Here is a 22151-nt window from a genome sequence, read left to right as displayed (position 1 = left end):
AGGGGGTAACGTCACTCCCCCTGGCAGATCAGCTTCAGTCTTCCATTCCCTACCATCACATCGCTTCAGAGAACGGCAAGATCGCATCCATTTTTGGTTGAATTTGAAATGTTTAGCATAAGAAAATCTGATTCTTCCATTTTTTTAATTTACTGTCTTTGGAGTCGGTGTGTCACTGAAAGACGCGGGCATGTACTCGGGCAAAGAAGCTTGTAAATAAAAAAAAAGAAAGGTAATCGGAAGTGGAAAGATTTTCTTTTTGCTGAAATAAAGATGATTTGTGACAAAAGAGAGATCATCAAGCTACAGAGACAGTAACTTAAGCAAAGGTACCAAGCGAACGGTTTGTTTACAGCAGAGCATTTGAAGATCTTTAATCATGCCTGTTCGAAGAGGTCATGTTGCGCCACAAAACACATTTTTGGGCATTATTATACGAAAATTCGAAGGACAAAGTAAGTAATTTTTGGATTTCATTTACTAACCGAAAGTGCTGAACGATAGAACAAATGTGTGTATTTAAATATATTTAATATTATTCCTGAAACAATAGGAAATTAGTTAAAATGCAAAGTGAAAATAATCATATCAGAGTTAATAATTATGATATGTTACATACTAATTGCACTGAATTAAAAATATTTATGGTCTGGAGCCTTTCTTTTTCTGTTTACTACTGTATTATATTTGATATGACAACTTGCATTAGCTGTGATTGGGTGTATTCCGAAAGCCAAAAATAGATGATGTAATAGTAGCCTTTTAATCATTCCTGGACTATGTTGTACCAAAGTTGTAGTCTAAATATGAAAGTGTGTTAGAACATAACGCTTTACTATAAGAACAACAGTTATATAGTCACGAATTAGAGACAGTTCAGAAATAAAGTGGTTAAGTTCACACGTGACGTTTAGAATACAGTTGCGCGTAAGAAATGTTCGTCTCAATGAGCTTTTTTGTCGGGTTTCCTTTCAACAGAATGTATTTTATATCTACATTTAAAATATTCAAATTAATATTTAATGGGAATGTTATGGGTGTCTACTATATAAATATATAGAGAGATTTTAAATGTGTAAGTTAACCAGGAGTCTTTAACCTATCTATTAAAGCACACTCACTGGAAGTAATACTCTACAATATTTTGGACTGGAGTGTGCACACCCTTTCTTAAAAATTACAACATTTAATGAGAGAAAAAACGTTACACATCATCAACAAGTAACTGAAGAGAAATTATAAGAGGCTATACATAAGTGTAGTGTTCTCTCATATCTATTGTATAAATACAAGATTTTAGTGTGCTGAAGCCATTAATGATTTGTTAATGAATTAATGAATGTGTTACTTTCATTCCAGTCGAACATATCTGCAGGACAGGCTTGTTAATTTATTTAAAAAGTGAAATGCTTTTATAATATTTCACTCACAAATCAATTCCTTTTGAATTATTAAGTTTGAATAGTCTTTTACATATGATGTTCGGTTTACTGCAAAATTCCCATGTTGGCACTACAACAATGTTTCAGTATGAATATAATTGTGATAAACTTGGTGTATTACACCTCATGTTGACTTTCATTACAGATAAAAAATTCATAATAGCCAATGCAAGAGTACAGAACTGTGCGATCATCTACTGCAATGATGGATTTTGTGAAATGACTGGCTTTTCAAGACCAGATGTCATGCAGAAACCCTGCACATGTGACTTTCTTCATGGCCAGCACACCAAAAGACATGACATTGCCCAAGTCGCCCAAGCTTTGCTTGGCTCTGATGAAAGAAAGGTGGAAATAACATATCACAGAAAAGATGGTAAGTCTGTTTTTCCCCCTTCCTCCCAAATCTATTAATATATTTATTGTAACATAATCTGAGGAAATCAAAATCAAAAGTCTTTCTGATGCACTCTGCTTTTACCACCACTGGTTAGATGTCCAGTTTGCATCAAGTGTAAATGAATTACTTCCTGCTTTGCTTATAATATGAGTGGAGTCATTCCCTTAGGAAGCATTCAAATGTCTTTGGAAAATACTTGCTCTCTGCTTGTGCCTTAGAAATTCAAGAATGAGTGTCTTTTTTTTACCTTTAGCATCTCATATCACCTAGAGATTGAATTTATTGGTGTTTTGTAACAAAAGTGACAAATGCGTCCAATTTCAGGAATACTGTCAGATCATAAAAAGCCACAATTATAATACAGTATATCTCATGTCTATTTCTATATAATCAGTAAGTGATCTTTTGGACAAGTACAGTATGTTAAATTAATGTGAGTAAACTTTGTGTGGTTCATTGTTTGTATTCATTGTACCATAAAAGAGGTATAATATTTTTCTCCATAGAATTTTTAAATTTGACTGTCACAAAGGATTCCCGATGTATCCCAAAGGACTGTTGTTGTACACATAAAATGAAGTAATACAGAGGGATATTGCAAAAAGGTTAAGCCTAAGACAAAACTATTTCTTAATGGACAAAAATAATCAATTGGTAGTCTAGAATTGCCATTTCATCAGCCATGAAAATGCTGTATTGCACTGTGTGGACTGCTGACTCCTAAAGACCACTTCTGGTATTTTGGATATTTTAAAAATAAATTATTTTTTTTATTTTTATGATCTGTTGCCAGTAACATTAGTATATTTTCCTTCTAAATTCTGAAATACTGCAATGAGTTTTAGAATATTTAAGTAGGATTCTTAAAAGAGCTAATTTGTCATGGTTTTGTTTGCTTCTTAGGGATTTTGTTTGTGGCAGGGGGAAAAGGGCTCCATCACATTTTTGTTTCTCCCAAAGATTGCATGGAGGCAAAACAAAACTGCTGAGGGGATATTTGGTTTACCAAATTTCATTACAATACTGTAAATTACATGGCAGAATGGTGGAGAGAGAACGTTTTTTCGCGGTGATATCATGTATCGGCTACACTAGGAGAACAGCTGCCCAATAATAGTGATCTTTCTTGTTGAAGAATAAAAAGACCATTGCATAACAGTGTAGGTGTGAGTTACTTGGCAGGTACCTCAGCATAAGGTATAACACTGCAATCCAATAAGAACTGGCACAAATCACTAGTGCAGTATTATATACTTAACTAAATTAGCAGTGGTCACTATGAATTTAATAAGGAACATTAATATTTATGTTAATCTTTGTTTTATATATAATTTAAGAAGATGATTAGCATTATTGGTACTGTACAGTAGCTCTCCATCTTCTGTCTGTTAGAATAGTTGTGTTTGATGATTCTTCTCTCCTGATCTCCAATCATGAAATTAACCTTTGGAATTTTCACATTGAAGAAAAGTGTATCTACTATAAAACTATTGCGTCTGAGCAATTCCCTAACAATCATGAATATGATGAGAAGCTATTACTACTTACAACACATTGATAATAGTACACATCGATAATTAAATTAACGTGGCCTTTGAATATGTACATTCAGCTTTCATATTATTTCAAGAGAAGTAAGCTGGACATGTGAGAGTAGGTTAACAAGTACTATATGAAAGAGGGTCTATGAAAGGTCTATGTTCTGTTTGGTTTGAATTTTCTAAGCCTGTAGTGAACTGGTAAAAAAATACCAAAATATTCTACCTTTTAAGGGAACAAAATAAAGCTTTGTGGGATTCATTTAACAGAAGCAATAAAAAATGCATATTATACATTATACCATTATTTAAACCATTATTGTACAAGAATTTAAAAATATTTTCTAATTCTGGGATAATATCACATTTTAGTTTGTAGGCAGATACATAAAATTACATGTCAGGTTAATCCAAATGTGGTAATGTTACAACAGGAATCTAACCATTAGGCAGGTGAATGTATGGTTCTCATAAAGACAAATAATGCCATTTCAGAGCTTTTGCACAACATTTACATCTATCTGTTTGAACCTAAAATATATCAGTTGGAAGGACCAAATAAAGTTGTTACAAATATATGATAAGTAAATTACCAAGCTTTTGTTCTTTAATGTAGTGTACCATCTTGGAGAGTAGGGAATGAAAAACTATTGTGAGGATCTATTTTAATGTTGATTATTCCATTAGTGGTTGAGCATTCTGCAAAGAGCTGATATACCATCTTGCGCCTGTTGCTTGCTGGGATGGGCTCTGGCTCCCCTACAACCCTGAACTGGATAAAACAGATAGGAAATGGGTGAAGGAGTGGATAGTATAGCACATTCTGAAGTTACACATGTTGCAGTTTCCTCCTGTAAAAAAGAGTGATACTTTCTAAAGCCGCGTGTTTTTTTCATCTGACACAATTTTGCTTTGTGACAAAACATTGATGACTTCTTGTTTCTGCGTTAATTCATTCTACTCTTGTCTCTCTTGAAAAAAGTGCACCACTGTGTATCAAAGCAAACATTAATGCCATTATAGCAATATCTCCATTCTTTTATCTGCAGTTGTCAACAGATCAGTAATTTACCATAACAAGATGTCAATAGTTTCCTCAACCAAACCACATTCTGTTGAGATAAAGGTCATTATAATATAGTATAAGCTTATCTATAAACCTGGTTTCTAAACAAATTAACCATTTACAAATCATTATAATAGTGATACTCATGATAAAAGTTTCAGTGTCTTTAGATTGAATCATATGGATAAATACTGTACATATTTTTTAAGAAGTGAAACTAAAATTGCTATGCTAATGTGGGTTACGTTGTTTTTTATTATTGTTCAACAATATGCAACTAATAGTTTAATCAGAGTGGATTCAGTTTAATGGGCCTATTTAAAAGAAGAAAGGAAATATCAAATTTTCTCTTTCTAATCTTGTTATTACACTCCATTGTCTGTCTTCCCACACTTGCTTTAAGACTTCCATTTCTGTGCTCTTTAGAAAAGAGAGAAATCCATATGCTGTGTTTCACTGCTGAACTGCAGTGCTCACAAATAAATATGTGACTCATGGCAAAGCAAGTGGCTACAGATAATAAGTTGAAGCCAAAATTTCAAATGCTGTGGGTAGTAGATAGCTTTCTCAAGCAATAAATGATCTTTGAAGTGTGTGTATTTGAAAAGTTAATAACACAAATGGATATAGTTGAACATGAAGAGCAGCACAAGGGACATGGTAATGGTACTTGTTACTATAAATTTAAATAGATCTCTATTGTATTTTGTCATGTTTTATACATTCGAACTATGAAATTTACAAATTTTGTTGAAAGCTAATATGAAACCTCAGTTTCTCCCCTTTTGTCATACCTTGGCTTATTTTCACCTTCCAAGTGCACCCAGAGGATGAGCAGCAAAGGATCTTCTCAGCTAATAAATGTTAAATTTGACCAATACATACAGCCATGGGATAGATCCCTTATACAGTACATACAAATAAGAACTAAGAAAGGCTACAAGCAAGAGAAGGTCATTCAGTTAGAGTAAACCTTCAATCTCTCTGACTGACTTTGGATTTAATGGACAAAATATGCTGAAGAAGAGTTTTGTCTGTGAAATCAGACATACTGGAGTTTCCCAGCATGTCTAATGGTGTGCTACCCAGGTGGGACACTCCAGGAGTGTTAGAAAACCCACTTGCTGGACAAAAAAGCAGCTGAGTTTGGGATCCCAGAGCTGCACGTTACCGAGACACAAGGGAGCTGGGGGAGGGAGCAAGGAACACACATTCTGGGAATGAGGAGCAGGCTGCTTGCTAATGGTGAGCCGAGTAGTCTCGCATGCAGGCAACCGTGGTGCAGGGAAACACAGTCCAGGGTCGAAATCCAAAACAAGCACCAGTTGCAACCAGGGAGACACTGTGGTGAATTTCCAGGTAATAGGTTGAGGTCCAGTCCAAGTTCAATACCAGGGTCAGAGCCGGGTTGACAAACATGCAGTTAGCAAAGCCAAGGGGTGATCCAGGAACACTGTCAGAAGACAAAACAGGGGTCAGAGTACAAACGAAACTAAACAGGGGAACAAACACTGAGACAAAGCTCGAGGCACTCAGATTTCAGACTCATTGACAGAGCCCCAAGTTCTGTCAGGCCCGAGTACCTGTACTGAAGAGCACCTGGAACGGTCGTGGTTGTAAACTGACTCCAGGTTTCCCAAGCCTCTGGGTGATTAGGTTCTGTGGCAGCCGGTGATGGGACCCAGGTTGACGATGATGTCAATGCTGAAGTTTGGTGTGATTCCCTCATAATTGTCTCTCAACAACACTAAAAAGGTTCTCTCTTTTACCCTGTGAGTGTCAGACATTACCATAAGCCCAATCTTGTCTCTTACTTTCTGAAGCAAATGCACTCGTTATCATACCCATTTGATTAATTTGAGATACACATTACCTATGTCAACAGTTCACTAGAGTTAACTGGGATTTATCATGCATGTACAACCAATTCTTGCATGGCAAACATGTCTGAACTTGTGTTTATAATTCTCAAGAAGGTGCACTGTATCACAGATTTCTATCCTCTTCATGATTCTAGTGGGATGTGCTTATCAGCATCAGGTTTTAAGAATCGCCTGTATAACATAGTCGGAATATTTGGAAAATCTGATAATATTTATTCTTTACACTGCTATGTTTTATATTGGTGTAATTAAAAGGACAAAAACTCAAAAGAAAATGTAAATAACAAACTATAATCACCTACAGATACAAATTTCTTCTATGGTAGAATCACAGAGTTCTAACAGTCTTTCAACAACCGATGTGATGTCTGGATCCATTCATTTTTGGCACATGTGTCAGCAGAGACTAAAAAGCTAAGCAGCTTATGCATATGCTTACAAATTCAGACAGAAGGATAGCAATGAAGATAGCATCATTCCAAATGATATAGATGTTTTGAATATAAGAAGTATTATTTTAAATTCATATTATTATTATATTTATGAAATAGAGTACATTACAAAAAATAACTCTTTATTCTGTTTGTTTAAAAGTAATAACTCATCTCCAACAAGCAGAACATATTCCTTTCCTACTTTAAATTGATTTCCTATCTACATCGTTATAAACACTCTTACCATTGTTTCAGAACGTACGACACTAGAAATGTGATAGCGCATAGGAGACACATGGTTGATACTAAATGGTTAATGAGATTATGAAAGACGTTGATAAATTTTGAGTTACTGCCTGATGTTTCTAGATGAAGAGGTAGGCATATGGCATTTCATGGTGCAAAGTTTCAGATAAGCATTCCTTCTGTTGATCTGAAAGCCAGCTAGCTTTCCAACTGTGCAGAGGAATCAGAGGGTTTGTCGGTAGGTGTTCTGTGTGAGAGCTGGATGACTGATCTTAAAAGGATTGCATGCATATTTTATCGTTCTTGCCCTATTCAATTACTTCTGTTGCAAAACACTTGCAGATTGCCTTTTAACATGTTGCAATTATTAGATTGAGAGTATTTTATGAGTATTTAATGAAACAAGGTTAAGCTTACTTGGATCCATCAACATGACTTTGAAGTGTTGGGAGATCTTTCTGAATGAAATTTAATAAAAACATAGTCCTTCATTGATAGTTGGGAAAGATCTATTTTTAAGGTGAAAATAAGCAACACAATATAAGGGTGTTAAAATGCATGTATATTGTACATATAATGTTATATTATATCTTATAGAACACCATATCATCTCACTACATTAGTGTAAATTAATGTTTCTATTTGGAAGTTATTAACTGAAGTTCAGGAGGGATAATAATGACAAGTCAGTCTCACACAGCTGAACCTAATCTCCATCATTATGAAATTAACTATAACCAGTATATCGAGCTCAAACACCTCCCTTTGCTTTTGTCTCAGACATCCATCTTAAACCCCATCTCCACCTTGCAACTACACCTGGATCACTCCTTCTGAATGGGGTTCAAGGCTCTTCATACTATGGCCAAGAGGCTACTTATTAAACAGGCGGGTTAAGCCAAACATTCCTCGCCAAGTGTTCCAAACATTCACAAAGCATTCTTGTCCCTAGTGAACTCAGAGAAAACTGTTTTTCAGTATTTGCCCTGCAGTCTATATTATTTTTTTGGTATCCACAGCTCTCTTTAGAGTTTGCCAATTCAGCAGCTGTCCTTCTTGCTGTGTTTTAACTTGCAGTCATCCATTCTCTTTAGAACTGTAACAGCAGTTGATGAGTATTACTGTCATGTAAACAAGAATAAATAAAATATGAGAAAAATAAATAGCAGGTTTTTTCTCATAAGGATTGTATTAAAGAACCTATTTTACAGAATATTTTCTGCAGTTGAATACAGTACTTTTCCAGTATACAGAACATATGTACATTATGGGACACAGTACAAGATGTAAAGAAAGATTACTGAACTAGGTTTATCTTATTACCCACATTTGCAGTTCACAATGATTCGGGTAGGACGTGTGGACACAAGGGAAATATATGCTGTTTGATACTGTGTTAGGAAGGAATTAAGGCTCATGTTCTTTATTGGGATGATGCAGAATGACTGAGTAACTTTTTGACTGTTTTTATTCAGAACAATTTGTGTTCTAAGGCAGATTCTTTCAGTTTTTATTCCTCAGCCACCATCTGTTCTGTTTCTTGTAGTGTGTCCATTGTGATAAAAGCCCCTTTGCAAGGCCTTGTGAAAGGTTTAAAATTATTTACAGTTATCTGTTTGATTCTTGCTTCTAAAGGATACAGGTTTGCATTCTACAATTACTGCCATTTATGTCAATCAGCACAGCTCTGCTCCTTAAATAATATAATTCATTAATAATAATAATTCCTTATAATGATTCCCTACACTTATACAGCGTTATTTTTTTTCTGGACACTCCACTTGAATCGCTTTACAGGTAATGAAGACTCCCCTCCACCACCACTACCAATGTGTGGCCCCCAACTGGGTGATATGACAGCAGCCACAATGCGCCAGTATGCTCACCTCACGCCAGCTATCAGTGGGGAGGAGAATATTCATAGATGGGGATTGTTAGAAGGAAATGATTGGTAATGGTCAGGGGGAAATTTGGCAAGGAATTAACACCCCTACACTTTTGAAGAATTGCCTTGGGATTTTTAATGACCACAGAGAGTTGGGACCTCGGTTTTATGGCTCATCTGAAGGACAGTGCCTTTTTACAGTATACCACCCCCATCTTTAGACTGCATGGCATAAGGACCCACACAGACCTCAGGGTGAGCGCCCCCGACTGGTCCTTTAACACCTCTTTCATCCACAACCTAAGATTTCCCGGGGGGTATCTCATCCAGGTCCTAGCCAGCCTCATACCTGCTTCAGTTCCAGAGATTGCCAGCTGTAAATTGCAGGGTAACATAGCTGCATTTTAATGTTGTGCCATTCATACTTTTATATTGCTTTATTTTCAAAACATCTCAGAACCATGTGTTTTGATAGATTCAATTGGTCATTCTTTTGACCTGTTTTCCTCTGGTGATATAGAGTCAGTGGAATAGTTGTGTAAAAAAGCATTAATGATAAAAGAGATGAACAGTTTATCTTTATTTACACAAATTTCTTCATTTAGTTTAGGTGTAGGTTTAGAGTTCCTCAATCGTACTGATGGAAGGACATAACAAATGTATGAAAAGTATGGAGATCTGTGATCTGTTTATTGAAGGGTGATTTTTTCACCAAGTCAGGAATCCTTGATATTGACAAGTATTTCAATGAGTACATGTAAATACAAAGCAGACAGAGCGAGAGATTATTCCAGTCATATACAGTAGTTGCCATATGACTACAGTATGTCTTCATGTGCAAAAACTGAGCAGCTATTGTATGCCACAAACAGGAGTTTACAGAAGATCATTAATCTTATAAAGGAGGCACATGATTCTCGGGGGGACCATGGCAGGAACCAAAAAAAATCATCTCCAAAGCACTTTTAACCTCTGAAAGGGAAGTGCTCCAGTTCTAGGGAAGGCAAACCGCAGTTCTCCTGCATGTTCATACAGTACAAGCACATCTGTTTGTGTTCTGAAGCATAGAGTAGATATAACCATCGAGTCCAATATACAGTGGATTTAACCCCATCCTCTTTGTGATATGGTTAGGGATATACTTCAAGTTAGAAAAGTCTTTAATGCTGTATAATAAAAATAAAATGACACCTAAGGCTTTATTTTATATTTTATTAAAACATATGTGAAGGCACTATAGAATATAAACCCAGGAACAAATGCAATATAATCCAAAGACAATAGACATCAACATACAACAGACATCAGACATCATTCAAATATATATAGCAATGCCCTTTTAAAAGAAGTGATTATAACCTTTTAAGATGAGGTTTGAAACCAGAGACTCCGAATTTGGAATATCTTAGGGAAGGTCAATCCATAGCCTAGAAACAAAGCAGGTGAAGACTCAAGAAAGAGCTTAAAGGATCAGAGGCAGAGGAATGGAGAGTGTAGCAAGGTGTGTAATTTATCAGTGTGTGAGACTCCTTCAAAGACTTAAAAGTGAAAAACTAATATTTGAAGTCTGTACTGTAGGAGACCTGGAAAATCCAATGGAGTTTTTTTAAAGGTTATGTGCCTTGACAATCTGATGCAAAAGTGGTTGAAATTCCACATGTCCCCAAGAATTATTTGATGTTGCGTACACAGCATCAAGTACAACTGTAGAACAGGCAGATGAAACTACTCCAGACTCTATACAATCTCAGTCATCATCTTCAGATGAGATAAGGTTTGTTTGTCTGTCTGCATAGGACAAGTTAAAAATACACACAAAATAAAAGTAATACTGCATCAGTATCATGTTGCAATATTTGTCTTTCACCGTAAATCAGAAATGTTTTATGAGAATTATGTGGTCATTTTTATGACTAGGCAATGTTATTGACATAGAAACGGAACAGTGGTGAGCAATCTGCAATGCATTATTTCAAATAAACTTTGAAGAGCGTCTCCTAATGTAAAGAGAACATATAATATTTATTAGTTTTTTTCCCTTTAACCCAGCACGTTCCTTTACTGTGCATTTTCCTTGAACAGCAAGGTGCAGTATGCAATTATCTGAGGCACAGCATAACATTGCCATAGCAACAGAAACCCAGCAGCAAATAGAGTCATATTCTTCTCTTGTCTAATTCATGGGCACAAAGTATTCTTCCTTTTCAAGGTGAGGACCTTACTGGAGTCATGCGGTATGTTATTTTTCTCTAAATGAAAAGAAAATTTAACCTCCCACATGGGTTCCATGCACCATGTTGCTATTTTTCTACATTAAACTTAAAATACCCCAGACTTCCCTCCTTTATCATAGAAGACTCACTCAATTATTGCTAGTATCCGAAGACCAAGGGTTGTCAGAACATAATTCTTAAATAAAACTATTATGTAATATCACTAAATTATACAATATTATAACAATTATTATAATAAATGTTATTTGTTTACAATGTGTTGTATATAGTGAGATATACAGTATATACATTTCACACAGACAAATGTGTTAATTTTAGTTTTGTAATTATATTGCATTCAGAATTGTGGCTATTGTTATTGCAATTGTTAATCATCACCCTATCATAACATTTGGAGTTATTTGAGTTGTTCTGTATTCTATCTATTTTGTACGAGAAGATCAAATCTAAGATATTCATTTGTTCAAAAAAGTACCTTTTGTTCTCAGTTCTGAAAGCACTCAGCACTTCAAAGCTGACTTTATCAATCCTGTTGAGACTTTTGACAATAATTGACTCAGGTCTGCTCATAGGCTTCTCTGGTGAAGATATACTGTATGAACATAAGAATATGAGGAAACATGAGAAGGTTATTCAAGATATAGAGCTCACCTGTTCTTTAGTAGCTAATTGATCAACCAGCCAATTCATGAAAGAAGCCAGCCTATTAGCTTCAACAACATGGGTGGGTTGCTTCCACTAAAAAGATTATTTTAGCTTGTCAGACTAGGACGTTTCTTTTCATATCTATGAATAAGTGGTTAGAGAAATCTACATGAAGAAAAATGTTTTTTGGAATGTCTGTCCTCTCGATTTGCACACATTAATGTTCCATTTTAATGCGTTGATAATACTGATTTGATTATACAAATACAGTACATACGGTATGTATTTATAGCTCATTTATTCTTAGAGCAGGGCACAGCTACTGCAGTCTTACTCGAGATAGCTTAACCTTAGATGACTAGTAAGAATGAATGAACATATCTCTATAGCCTTCATAATTGCATGCCTCAGCAAGGTATTATTTTATCTTGATCCCTGAAATAGCAACCTCTTTTATCATATTCTGTAATACTGCTTAGCTTAGTTCTATTCTACACTGCAGACAGGTTTAATAGATTTAACTTTCTCTTTCCGTTTAACTTCAGAATTGCAGCAGGACACTTTTGAAGACTGCAATGAATCATTACATAATATAGTTTTCTGTACTTTATTCATTGAAATACTGTTTATAATACAGTTCCTACCACAATAAATACCAATTATCAATATCATTAAAGTCATTTTTTTGTAAAGTAAGTATTAGGGTACAACATGACTGTCTGTGGCATGAAAGAAAAATTACTTACTGATGTATGTTTTCAGTAATTTATCTAATTGCAAGAATTAGGTCCTAGTATACAGTACTAGCCTTTTAATTTATTATAGTTTGTTAAAGCTGTAATAGTAACAGAATCTGCCCAGAACACCATAAGCTAAAGAACAGTTAATATCCATTATGTTTTCCCTATTATTTCAAACTGGAATATTATATTTAATGATGGCAAACACATGATGAGTGTACAATGCTATAAGCAGGTGCTAAAACCACAAGATATCATAAGTCATCAAATGCCCAAGAGTAATACAGTAAGATTGATTTGCACTGAAAATTCCAACATCAGTTCATAGTATATAAAAAAGACCTGAGTAAATGGTATATCAGTAGTATCACAAGTTAGTGACAGTTCAGATGTAATGATGCTGGACCACAACTGATTAAAAATAAATGTAGGGCACCCTGGCTGGTCTCAATCTGCATTAATGAGTTGAGAAGGAGCAGCATATCCTTGAGACAGCAAACAAAGGGTGAGAAAGACAGGATTATTCTGACATCAGTGGCTGAATTACCGCGTGCAGTATTGTGTAAAAAAAGACATAGTACCAGAAATTTTATATGGAAGACAACATATTTCTGCTGTTTCTAGTTTCAAGGTTTATGTCTTGTTGTTGCTACTCCTGCTATTTGTGAGGGGCAGTAGTAAAAATACATGTAGTAATAGCAGTGGTAAACTCACTGAACAAAGTATCAACAACTCCCAGTCACATTAATTATATACTGTACTGTATATATGATACTATGAGAATATTATATTAATAGACCGTCTCGGTGGCAGTCAGCTGCATCACAATTGGCTTTAGAAGCCTGAGACAGAATTCTGTCACATTCCTGGCCAGAACAATCCCCAGATCTCAATCCTTCATCCTGCTGAAAACCGGTGAAATCAGTGGAACATGCCGTTCAATCCCATGCACCATTACCCTCCGAAAGGGGATCCTGAGAAGCGGATAGGATTATCCATGTGGTATACATGACTCGTTCAAGCTGTTTCTGGTGCTAGATGTTGTCTTTACATTAATATTTTGTCCTGCGGCTCTATTATTGTTGGGGTTTTTTTCATCCGTGGCCTAGTATGAAATGCAAACTTGTGCACAATAAAGGAAAACCACAATTTGGGAAAAAGTGATAAGAAAACTATCATGGGTATTGTGTTTCAGTATGCAGTTATTTAGGGTAAAAGAAAGTTAATAATGAACTTTAATTGCTGGCCATGGTTTACTTTCTTTCAAACTGTTATGTAAAGGAATCATGAACTGTTCTTCAGGCAGCTTCACAGCTATAAAGCAAAACATATACCTAAGTCTTCCTTTTAATTAAAGAAAATACTGCCCATGGTAAAGTATGTACTTATTTTTAAAGAAAATGAACTTGTTTTATTGAATTGGTGACTAACTTGCTGAACATTCATTCATACAGTATCACAGGATAATGTATCATTTTTAATATTTGGCAAAAGGCCTTAGGAAAATTATTATACAGTATACAGTATGATTATATCTTTTATGTCTTTATTATGTTACTGTGTAGAAAAGACAAGAAAAATGTGGCATTTCATTCTTTTTTTAGTACTCACACTTAACTCCTACCATTCTACATTTATGTAATCACTCAGAAGACAACTAACTTATAACACAAGCATGCATTACACAGACAATTTGTCTTGAGTCTGCAAAGGCATATCTCCACACTGTAAAATAAGCTTTCAGTATCAGTATCAGGTTTGGTATCTATTACAGGTGTTCAAATGTTTTGCAAATAATTTGTTCATAAAATTAAACAGTCCTAAGTGAGATGTTATTTTCAAAATAAAATGAAATAAAATACACCATGAACCCAAGCTCACTTTGAATTCTAATGTTACAATATTTAGTTTTGAGCGATAATTGAATACACAAAATTTAGAAACTTAATCCCTTATGTCATTACAGTTCCAACATTTTAATGCTGTCCCCTATCAGGTTGTACTTGTTTATTTATACTTCTCAGCAGTTGAGGTTTCAGTACAAAACAGTGTACTGGTACAGATCTAAGCCACATTCTATAGCTTTTGTATACCAGGACTTAAAGTTTTCAAATTGGTATTTGGGCTTTTCATTATGTTCTTTAGTTCTGGCTCTTATAAAAACACGATCGTAATACCTCCCATTGACAGAGTGAGGAGAGGTTTTGGTTGGAAGCCACCATCTTGGCTCAACTCCGGCCTTGAGCCAAGATGGCTGCTGAAAGTTACTGGAAAAAGGTGTAAAATTAGATACACCTGCATCTGAAGTGTGGAGCACTTAAAAAATTGAGTGGGATTCCATGGGAAAGGATGGACATTTTGGCACAGGGACCTGCAGAATTAGCCACGCCCTAAAGGAATTCAGAGATTTATAAAAGCGAGCTGCCCAAGGAGAGAAAGTTAGCCTATGCCCTGACTCCCAAATCAAATGGGAAGGTGCTGGATTCCAATGAGTGGTACGAATGCATCTCTGACCAGGAAACAATTATAGACCATAGGTAATAGGTGTGACAATGGGACATAGAATTAATAAATGTACACTCCAGATCAGTGGGAAGAGGATCCAAGGAAAATGTGGTAGAATAACCTGAAACTCTGACTTATACTAAGCAATCTCACATTTACCATACCGGTTTTCACAAGGTATATTGATATATAGAAGATGCCAGATGAGAAAATAATCAAGTCAAATGTTAATGCATATACTGTTAGTAGCATTGTTGAAATTCCCCAGTACCTATAAAGTACATTGTTTGTAAGTAAATTTAAAGGAGAACTGCAGTCCCATTTTCTCAGACCGGTTATTAAATCACGGTATTAAAATTAACTGATAGTAATTCAAAATTTAACAAAATTTGAATTAAGTGCAAAATCATTAACTTTGTGAAAATACTGTATGGTTGCCATGTTGTCGCTGGCAGATGAGAAACCTTTGGTCTCGTCTTGGGCGAGAGCGAGTTTGTATGAACTGTAGCATGAAAGTGGCCCATCCTGCTCTGTAGCCACTGTAAGCAAATGAGAAACATGGTCTCTTAATAATATTAATCCTTTTTTCTCTTTTTAAAATTTCCAGTATATATTTTAGAAGATGCCTCGCTCTCGCGCATGTGATTGTTCAGAACATAGTGGTCGCAAACAAAACAGAGGATCGGATCAGCAGAAAGTCAAACCTTTTCTTTTTCCAAGGGTTATTGGACAAGCCAAGAGATAGGTAATCAACATGGGCACTGATTGGTTCCACTGACAACTTTCTTGACAAGATGCAGTGTGATGTACGATAGAATAAGTACAGGTTCTGCAGCAGACATTTCACCCCAAAAATGTGTGAATGTGATCTGTATGCAGAATTAACAAGTAAGCACTATTTGTCTGCAAAACCGTTGAGGCAATGGCATGGGCAATGACTTGGTAAGTCCTCCAAACACATACTGTAAGTCCTGCTAGAAAGTTTATTTTAGGTGTGATTTAGCATAAAATAATCACCAATGTAAATGAACTTGAAAATGAATTTGAGTGTGTACTAGTTGGTTGGCAGGTTTCTCTTTTTTGCAATACTAAAATAAAGAATCTAAAAACCATGTCACCTTGTACAGTTCTACTGTATACAGTATGTGACGGTTTCGTGAAAGCATTTAAAATTAATATAAGAATAGGTACAAAAATGGTCTAAAGTACAGTATGTTTGCAATATGATAAGCTTTTTGGGTCACTAAAAGTTTTGATGCCTTATTCTGAATAGCAGACAATGGGCAATATGGCACTACGCATACATAGAAACTCTATTTCTTTTGTGATGTAAACTGGAGGTTGTATACATTACCTTGTATTTGGTGGTTTCATTGAGGTTTGAAATTCACTCAAAGATGCTATGAAAACGTATTGATTTTCTTTTTCATTTTTAAAGTTGGAATATGACCGTTCATTTCATTATAACTTTAACTGAGGGTTTTCATAGATCCTGTCAGCCTTTTATTTCATATAAAATGTTTTTAGAAAAAGTTTGCATTAATAAATTCAGAATATGCTATAGAATTGCCTGTACACAACTCCAGAAAGGTTTCTATTTTTTTTTCCATCTGAGCCCTTAATTACCTAATTGAACTCATTATGCTAAATTGGACAAGTCGAGGCCTTTCCTTGCTTTTAAGAAGCTGAAGATTTAAAAAGACCTATAAATCCTGCTGGATGGTGGCCCATGAGGACTGGAATTGTACTTCCCAGCAACAGAAACATTAAATCTGCCCTCTGCGAGCCACTTTGCAGCAAAGACAGCTGTTTGCCTTACAATATGCAGGGAATGACTCGCATTGTTTAAATTATTGATAGTGGAAATAGAATCTAATGAAATTTCCATCTTCGTGAAACTGGAACTGATCTCCACGTGCAGTACCTATTCATATGCATGCTAGTTGTTCAACTTTGCTTTGCTATTGTAAATGCTATTGCCTGTTTAAATATTACTGCCAAGAATATACCCAAACGGTTGGCACAGCTTTGGTGAAAAGAGTAATAATTCAAGCACACATTATTAATAGTTAACCAAATATTAATAATGATAATATACACACTAAACTACACACATCATAACCATACAACACACAAGTTACACTACGTACAAATTTACAAACAAGGCATCCCAGAGGCCTTAAATCCTGACCACCCAGAAAAAACATGGAATGTTATTCAAACTCTTATATAACTTATAGAAAGGCCAACAATAAAAGATAAGATGCCTCTAAACTGTGCAGAACGTAACCTGGTTAAATCCCTCTCTCTGTAAACTTGGATGCCACTAAATGAATGGGAAAATATCTCCTTATTCTACAAATGCACCCACAAACCAGGAGGGCCATTTTTGACTGAGGGATTTTTTAGACAGGAAATCAGAGTTCCCTAAAAACCACAGAATAGCAAGCTCTCTTCACAAGGTTCAAATACTAATAGTTACATTGTAGCTTCAATCTGGTCTTTCCGGGTAATCTGGAACACATAGCTCTCTCGTACAATATCTTCCTTTCCCTTTTGTTGACCTCTCCTGTGCCTGCCAGTTAGTTATTTACTGTCTCCCTGGACTATTGATCAACACTTAATGATTTACCAAGAACTTAATTATCTAAGGTAAACCAAGGTAAACTTCATAATTGCCTTCTATCCCTGAATATGGACCCCTTACATCTCAGGCAAACATCCCTTTACTTTGAAGCTGAAGATGCTGACACTTGTCAGGTGTTAATAATATAATCAAATATAATATAATATAATCAAAATGTCTTTTTTAAAAAAATTGCATTTAATCCAGAATGATCCTACAGTGTTTTACATGTCACTGGACTTCTTCCAAGTGTAGGCCCACTTGGGTGGTGTCTGATGCCGTTTGTACTCTAGCCGTTCATGATACATCAGATCAGGTGAAGCAGCTCTTGTGTCAGTGGACATGGAAGGGTTGATATACATTTGAAAGGTAATGCTATTTCAAAATATTCCAAAAGCATAATGGAGAGATTGTAAATATAGTCATCACTTCTTTTTTAAATCACCCTTGTACAATTGAAATTGTCCTGTTTATAGCAATGAGATACAGTAACATGAAATTTGAGGATTTTGTTGATTTCACTGGCACAGTAATTAGCTTTGCTGCCACTCAGCACTGAGGCAATGGGTGGTGAAATACCAGAGAGACAAACTGATAGAAACAAAAAGAGTTTCCAACCTTTCACACACCTTTAAAAGTATGAAGTCAATGCAACATCCAGTTGGCAAATGTAGCTGCTGCATCAAGTGAATACTTTTTACAGTCTAATCCCTTTCTCTAATCTAACAGATGTCTGACATACAGTAAAGAATAATGTGCTTTATATAATTGCTTGCACTTATATAGCGCTGTTTTCTGGACACTCCACTCAAAGCGCTTTACAGATAATGGGGACTCCCCTCCACCACCACCAATGTGCAGCATCCACCTGGATGATGCAACGGCAGCCATAGTGCACCAGAACGCTCGCCACACATCAGCTATCAGTGGGGAGGAGAAAAGAGTGATGAAGCCAATTCATAGATGGGGATTATTAGAAGGCCATGATTGGTAAGGGGCAATGGGAAGTTTGGCCAGGACACTGCGGTTACACCCCTACTCTTTTTGAGAAATTTTAATGACCACAGAGAGACAGGACCTCGGTTTTACATCTCATCCGAAGGACAACGCCTGTTTTTTTTTTTTTACAGTATTGTGTCCCCGTCACTATACTGGGGCATTAGGACCCACATGGGCCCATGGGGTGAGTGCCCCCTGCTGGCCCCAATATCACCTCTTCCAGCAGCAACCTTAGTTTTTCCCAGAAGGTCTCTCATTGTTGTTATTGCTGTTTTACAGTACTTATTCAGTAAATCATTTGAGATGTCAATCATTTATTTTATTTAAAAGCAGGTTGCAGACTTGTCAGTGCTTTAACCAGTAAATGCTCTCATTGATAACCATAAGCATGTTTCCCCCCCAGAGACACACACAATTGGCAGAGGGCTACTAGGAATTGCAGTTATAATTAGTCAGCTAGGGCTATCCTGGTTTTCTTGCAAGCAGCAGCTTTTACAATTTTCTGCACACCCGCCAACTCTGGGTGTCTTAAAACATGAATGGTTTGATGGATGGGCATGTTATGGGAGCTTGTCAGCCCATCCTCATTCTCCCCGTGCAGGACAGAAATGTCTGCTGTGAGCTAATCTGTAAAGATTAGTGGGTGATTACAAACTGAATGTGCAACTATCTAAAATTGTTTAAAAACATACTGTAGTAGATTGTAGGCAAAGTGGATCAAATTTTACACAGATTTATTAGAAACCACTAACAATTCAGGAAGTTGTCAATAATGCTTTACAGTGTTGTACTGTATATGGAGGTTTTTATATATTTATTTATTATGTATTTCTTAGTAATTAAAGTTCTACGGATCATTAGTAAAACTTCCACAGCTATTCAGTATTAGTGATGTAAGGTTACAGTTAAGATTATGGTTATTATGAAAACTGTTGTGTACTATTGGTTTGTCGGATTCTCCTGGAATTGTATTAGTTTCCACAAGCAAAGACGTTATTCAGTAGCAAAGTGTATTTATTTTTTATTGAGTCTTTATATTTAATAATTGTATCCAGCACCCTGAAACTAACCAGTTCTCCTGTGCATTCGCATAAGCAATAATAAAGGGTATCATAAAAGTAATAGAAGTAGTGATATACTGTACATAATTTTCAAATGTTTATAAACTGCAACAATTAGATCAATGTGTCAAATTCAAAATTCATTAGAAAAGTAACAAACAGGCATCATTTACTGCACTATACAGTAGCTTAAAATATAAATGCATAAGTCCTCTGAAGTACATTTATTACCTTGTAAGAAATAATGGGAAATATAGTCAGTGACCTCATATTTAAATACTCACAACCTTCCTTCAGCTGTAAGATTCAAATCTGCCTATAAAACCCAAATGAATCAGTTTTGACATCAGTCTGAGAAATGCTTTACAGTATGTGAAACTTGTATCTAATCCAAACAGAAAGACAAAGAGGATGTGAAGCTGAGTAGAAAATGTTTAATCAATAAGACTTTAATTCTCCAAGGCCTTGAATTTGACATTCACTCAGACCAAGGCAGAGCTCTGTTTGCAAGAACCTCATTTGCCCTTCCTGGTTTGAATGCTTATGTGAGAGTGCTGCTTTTCAGGAAGTTATTCTGTAAATAAAGCTTAGTGATATATAATCTAAACTGCTGACTCACTAGGTGAAAATGACAGGGAGATTTGCAGATAAAAACGAATGTGTTAAGCCGAACAATAGCCCATTATGAATCTAATTATCTGGAGTTTGAGAAGAGCCAATATGTACTTCTGAATGATACACATCTCTCTTCAGATGACACTGAAAAAGATGATGTATAATAATTAACGTCACTCTGATTAAAATCAAAATTAATGAAAAGCCATTTCAAATCAAACTGTTGTTTCAAGACAGATTACTTTATGTTTTTATGAATGTTTTATAGTGTATTCCACTGGAACAGGTGAAGTTGTTTCAAACTTTTTCTTATTCTGTATTTTAGATTTACAGATTACCACAAATATATTCATGTAAGGCAAAACTGTCTTTTTCTTCACATTAAGAAGAACCTAATCTTTCATAGTAAAAACGTTTTATTGTAGTGTTTTCAGTCAAACCTAATTCATTCTACAACATATTCCATACCTTGGATGCAACTCCAGTAACACCACTCCTTCTGCCATATACTGTATGTCAGAGCCTTGAAAGGAAGAATAATGTTCCCAACAATATAAACTGAGATTGGACTCCCAGATACTGTATGTTTTCAGATCAGTATTTGATTTTGCAGTCAAACAAGATATAATAGCCCCTTCTCAAGCTCTTAAACACAAAAAGCAAGACAACCAACTGGAAACCAATTTGGAAAAGGACTTTTAGAGAACACGAGGATCTGAGAACTTAATGAACATCCACAAATCTCATACAAACCCATTTTCCTCTTTAGTGTTCATTTACCTCCCAGATAAAATGAGTTTCAGTGTTCAGAGTTAAAGGTCTGTGTGGAAAGATGTGAGTGTCACAGCAAGTTGTATCCAGCCAGAGCTAACTGCAATATACCTTTTTTTATTCTAGGTTCTGCTTGGGTTTTTCACTTATTCAGTTTGGCAGCTTTACTTCCAGGTTATGAATTACACAATGAATAAAAATAGGGTTCACCATGTAGTAAAAGTTAGATGCCAGGCCAGAAGATTTTGGTTCAAATCCTTTGCTGGATGCTGCTGTTGTACCCTGAAGCCAGGTGCTTGTCTCAGATTGCTCTAGTAAATGTCCTTACATAAAAATAGGTTGTCATTGTGAATGAGAATTTGTTCTCAATTGACTACAGTATCTGGTCACGTAAAGAATTTTATGCAGTTTTATCCCACCTTCCAAACATATTAGCTAGGTTAGTTGGTGTCTCTAAATGATCTCTATGTGCATGTGTGAGTCTGCATTTGAATGCCCTGTGATGGCCTGATGTCCTATCCAGGGTATAGTCCTGCCTTGTGCTGTGTGTATCTGTGACCTGAGCTCACCATTACCTAAACAGGAAACAGCTATGTCTAGTGGATGGATACATTTATGTGAGTTGCATAGAGTTTGAGATGCAGAATATCTGAAGTCTTGACAGGGCAATTATACTTTATTATATCATATACCCTGTATTTCAAATATAAGGAAAATATTTTACCTGTAACCTTATTGGTGTGTTTTTTCCAAATAAAATATTAGTCACATCTGTAAATATCAAGACAATTGCAGTTTTGACAGTAGACATAAATAAATGAAACCTCCTCAATGGTTCTCTCCTTGGTATGAAAAGAGAACAGGCTTAAACACAGTCTAACTGAGACACATTGATCAGCTCTGATATCTTTTCTTATTCTTAGACTAAGGTCTGTAGCATGTGAGTGATAAAACCCTAAATAAAATCAATATCAGCAGATTAGTGCTGATGTCATTAGGCTACAGGTCTGCAATATCCCTGCAGCCTCGCATATCTCCAGTTGTAGAATGTTTTTTCTGTG

The 22151-nt window shown here is 35.7% G+C and overlaps 1 protein-coding gene across 6 annotated transcripts in view; it reads left to right on the top strand.

Moving 5' to 3' along the window:
• Window positions 1-31: 31 nt before the first annotated feature.
• Window positions 32-22151, top strand: part of LOC102693565 (potassium voltage-gated channel subfamily H member 7) — an 86158-nt gene continuing 64038 nt past the window's right edge. For all 6 annotated transcript variants that reach the window (XM_069196788.1, XM_015358922.2, XM_015358918.2 and 3 more), the window contains exons 1-2: window positions 32-455; window positions 1588-1818. In XM_069196788.1, coding sequence (XP_069052889.1) covers window positions 380-455; window positions 1588-1818 — 307 coding nt within the window. In that variant the 5' untranslated portion in view covers window positions 32-379. The remainder of the gene's footprint in view (window positions 456-1587; window positions 1819-22151) is intronic.

The sequence above is a fragment of the Lepisosteus oculatus genome, chromosome 12, assembly GCF_040954835.1.
Source record: "Lepisosteus oculatus isolate fLepOcu1 chromosome 12, fLepOcu1.hap2, whole genome shotgun sequence".
Lineage (NCBI taxonomy): Eukaryota > Metazoa > Chordata > Actinopteri > Semionotiformes > Lepisosteidae > Lepisosteus > Lepisosteus oculatus.
The sequence above is the reverse complement of the archived record's forward strand: the minus strand, read 5'-3'. Positions and strand labels throughout refer to the sequence as shown.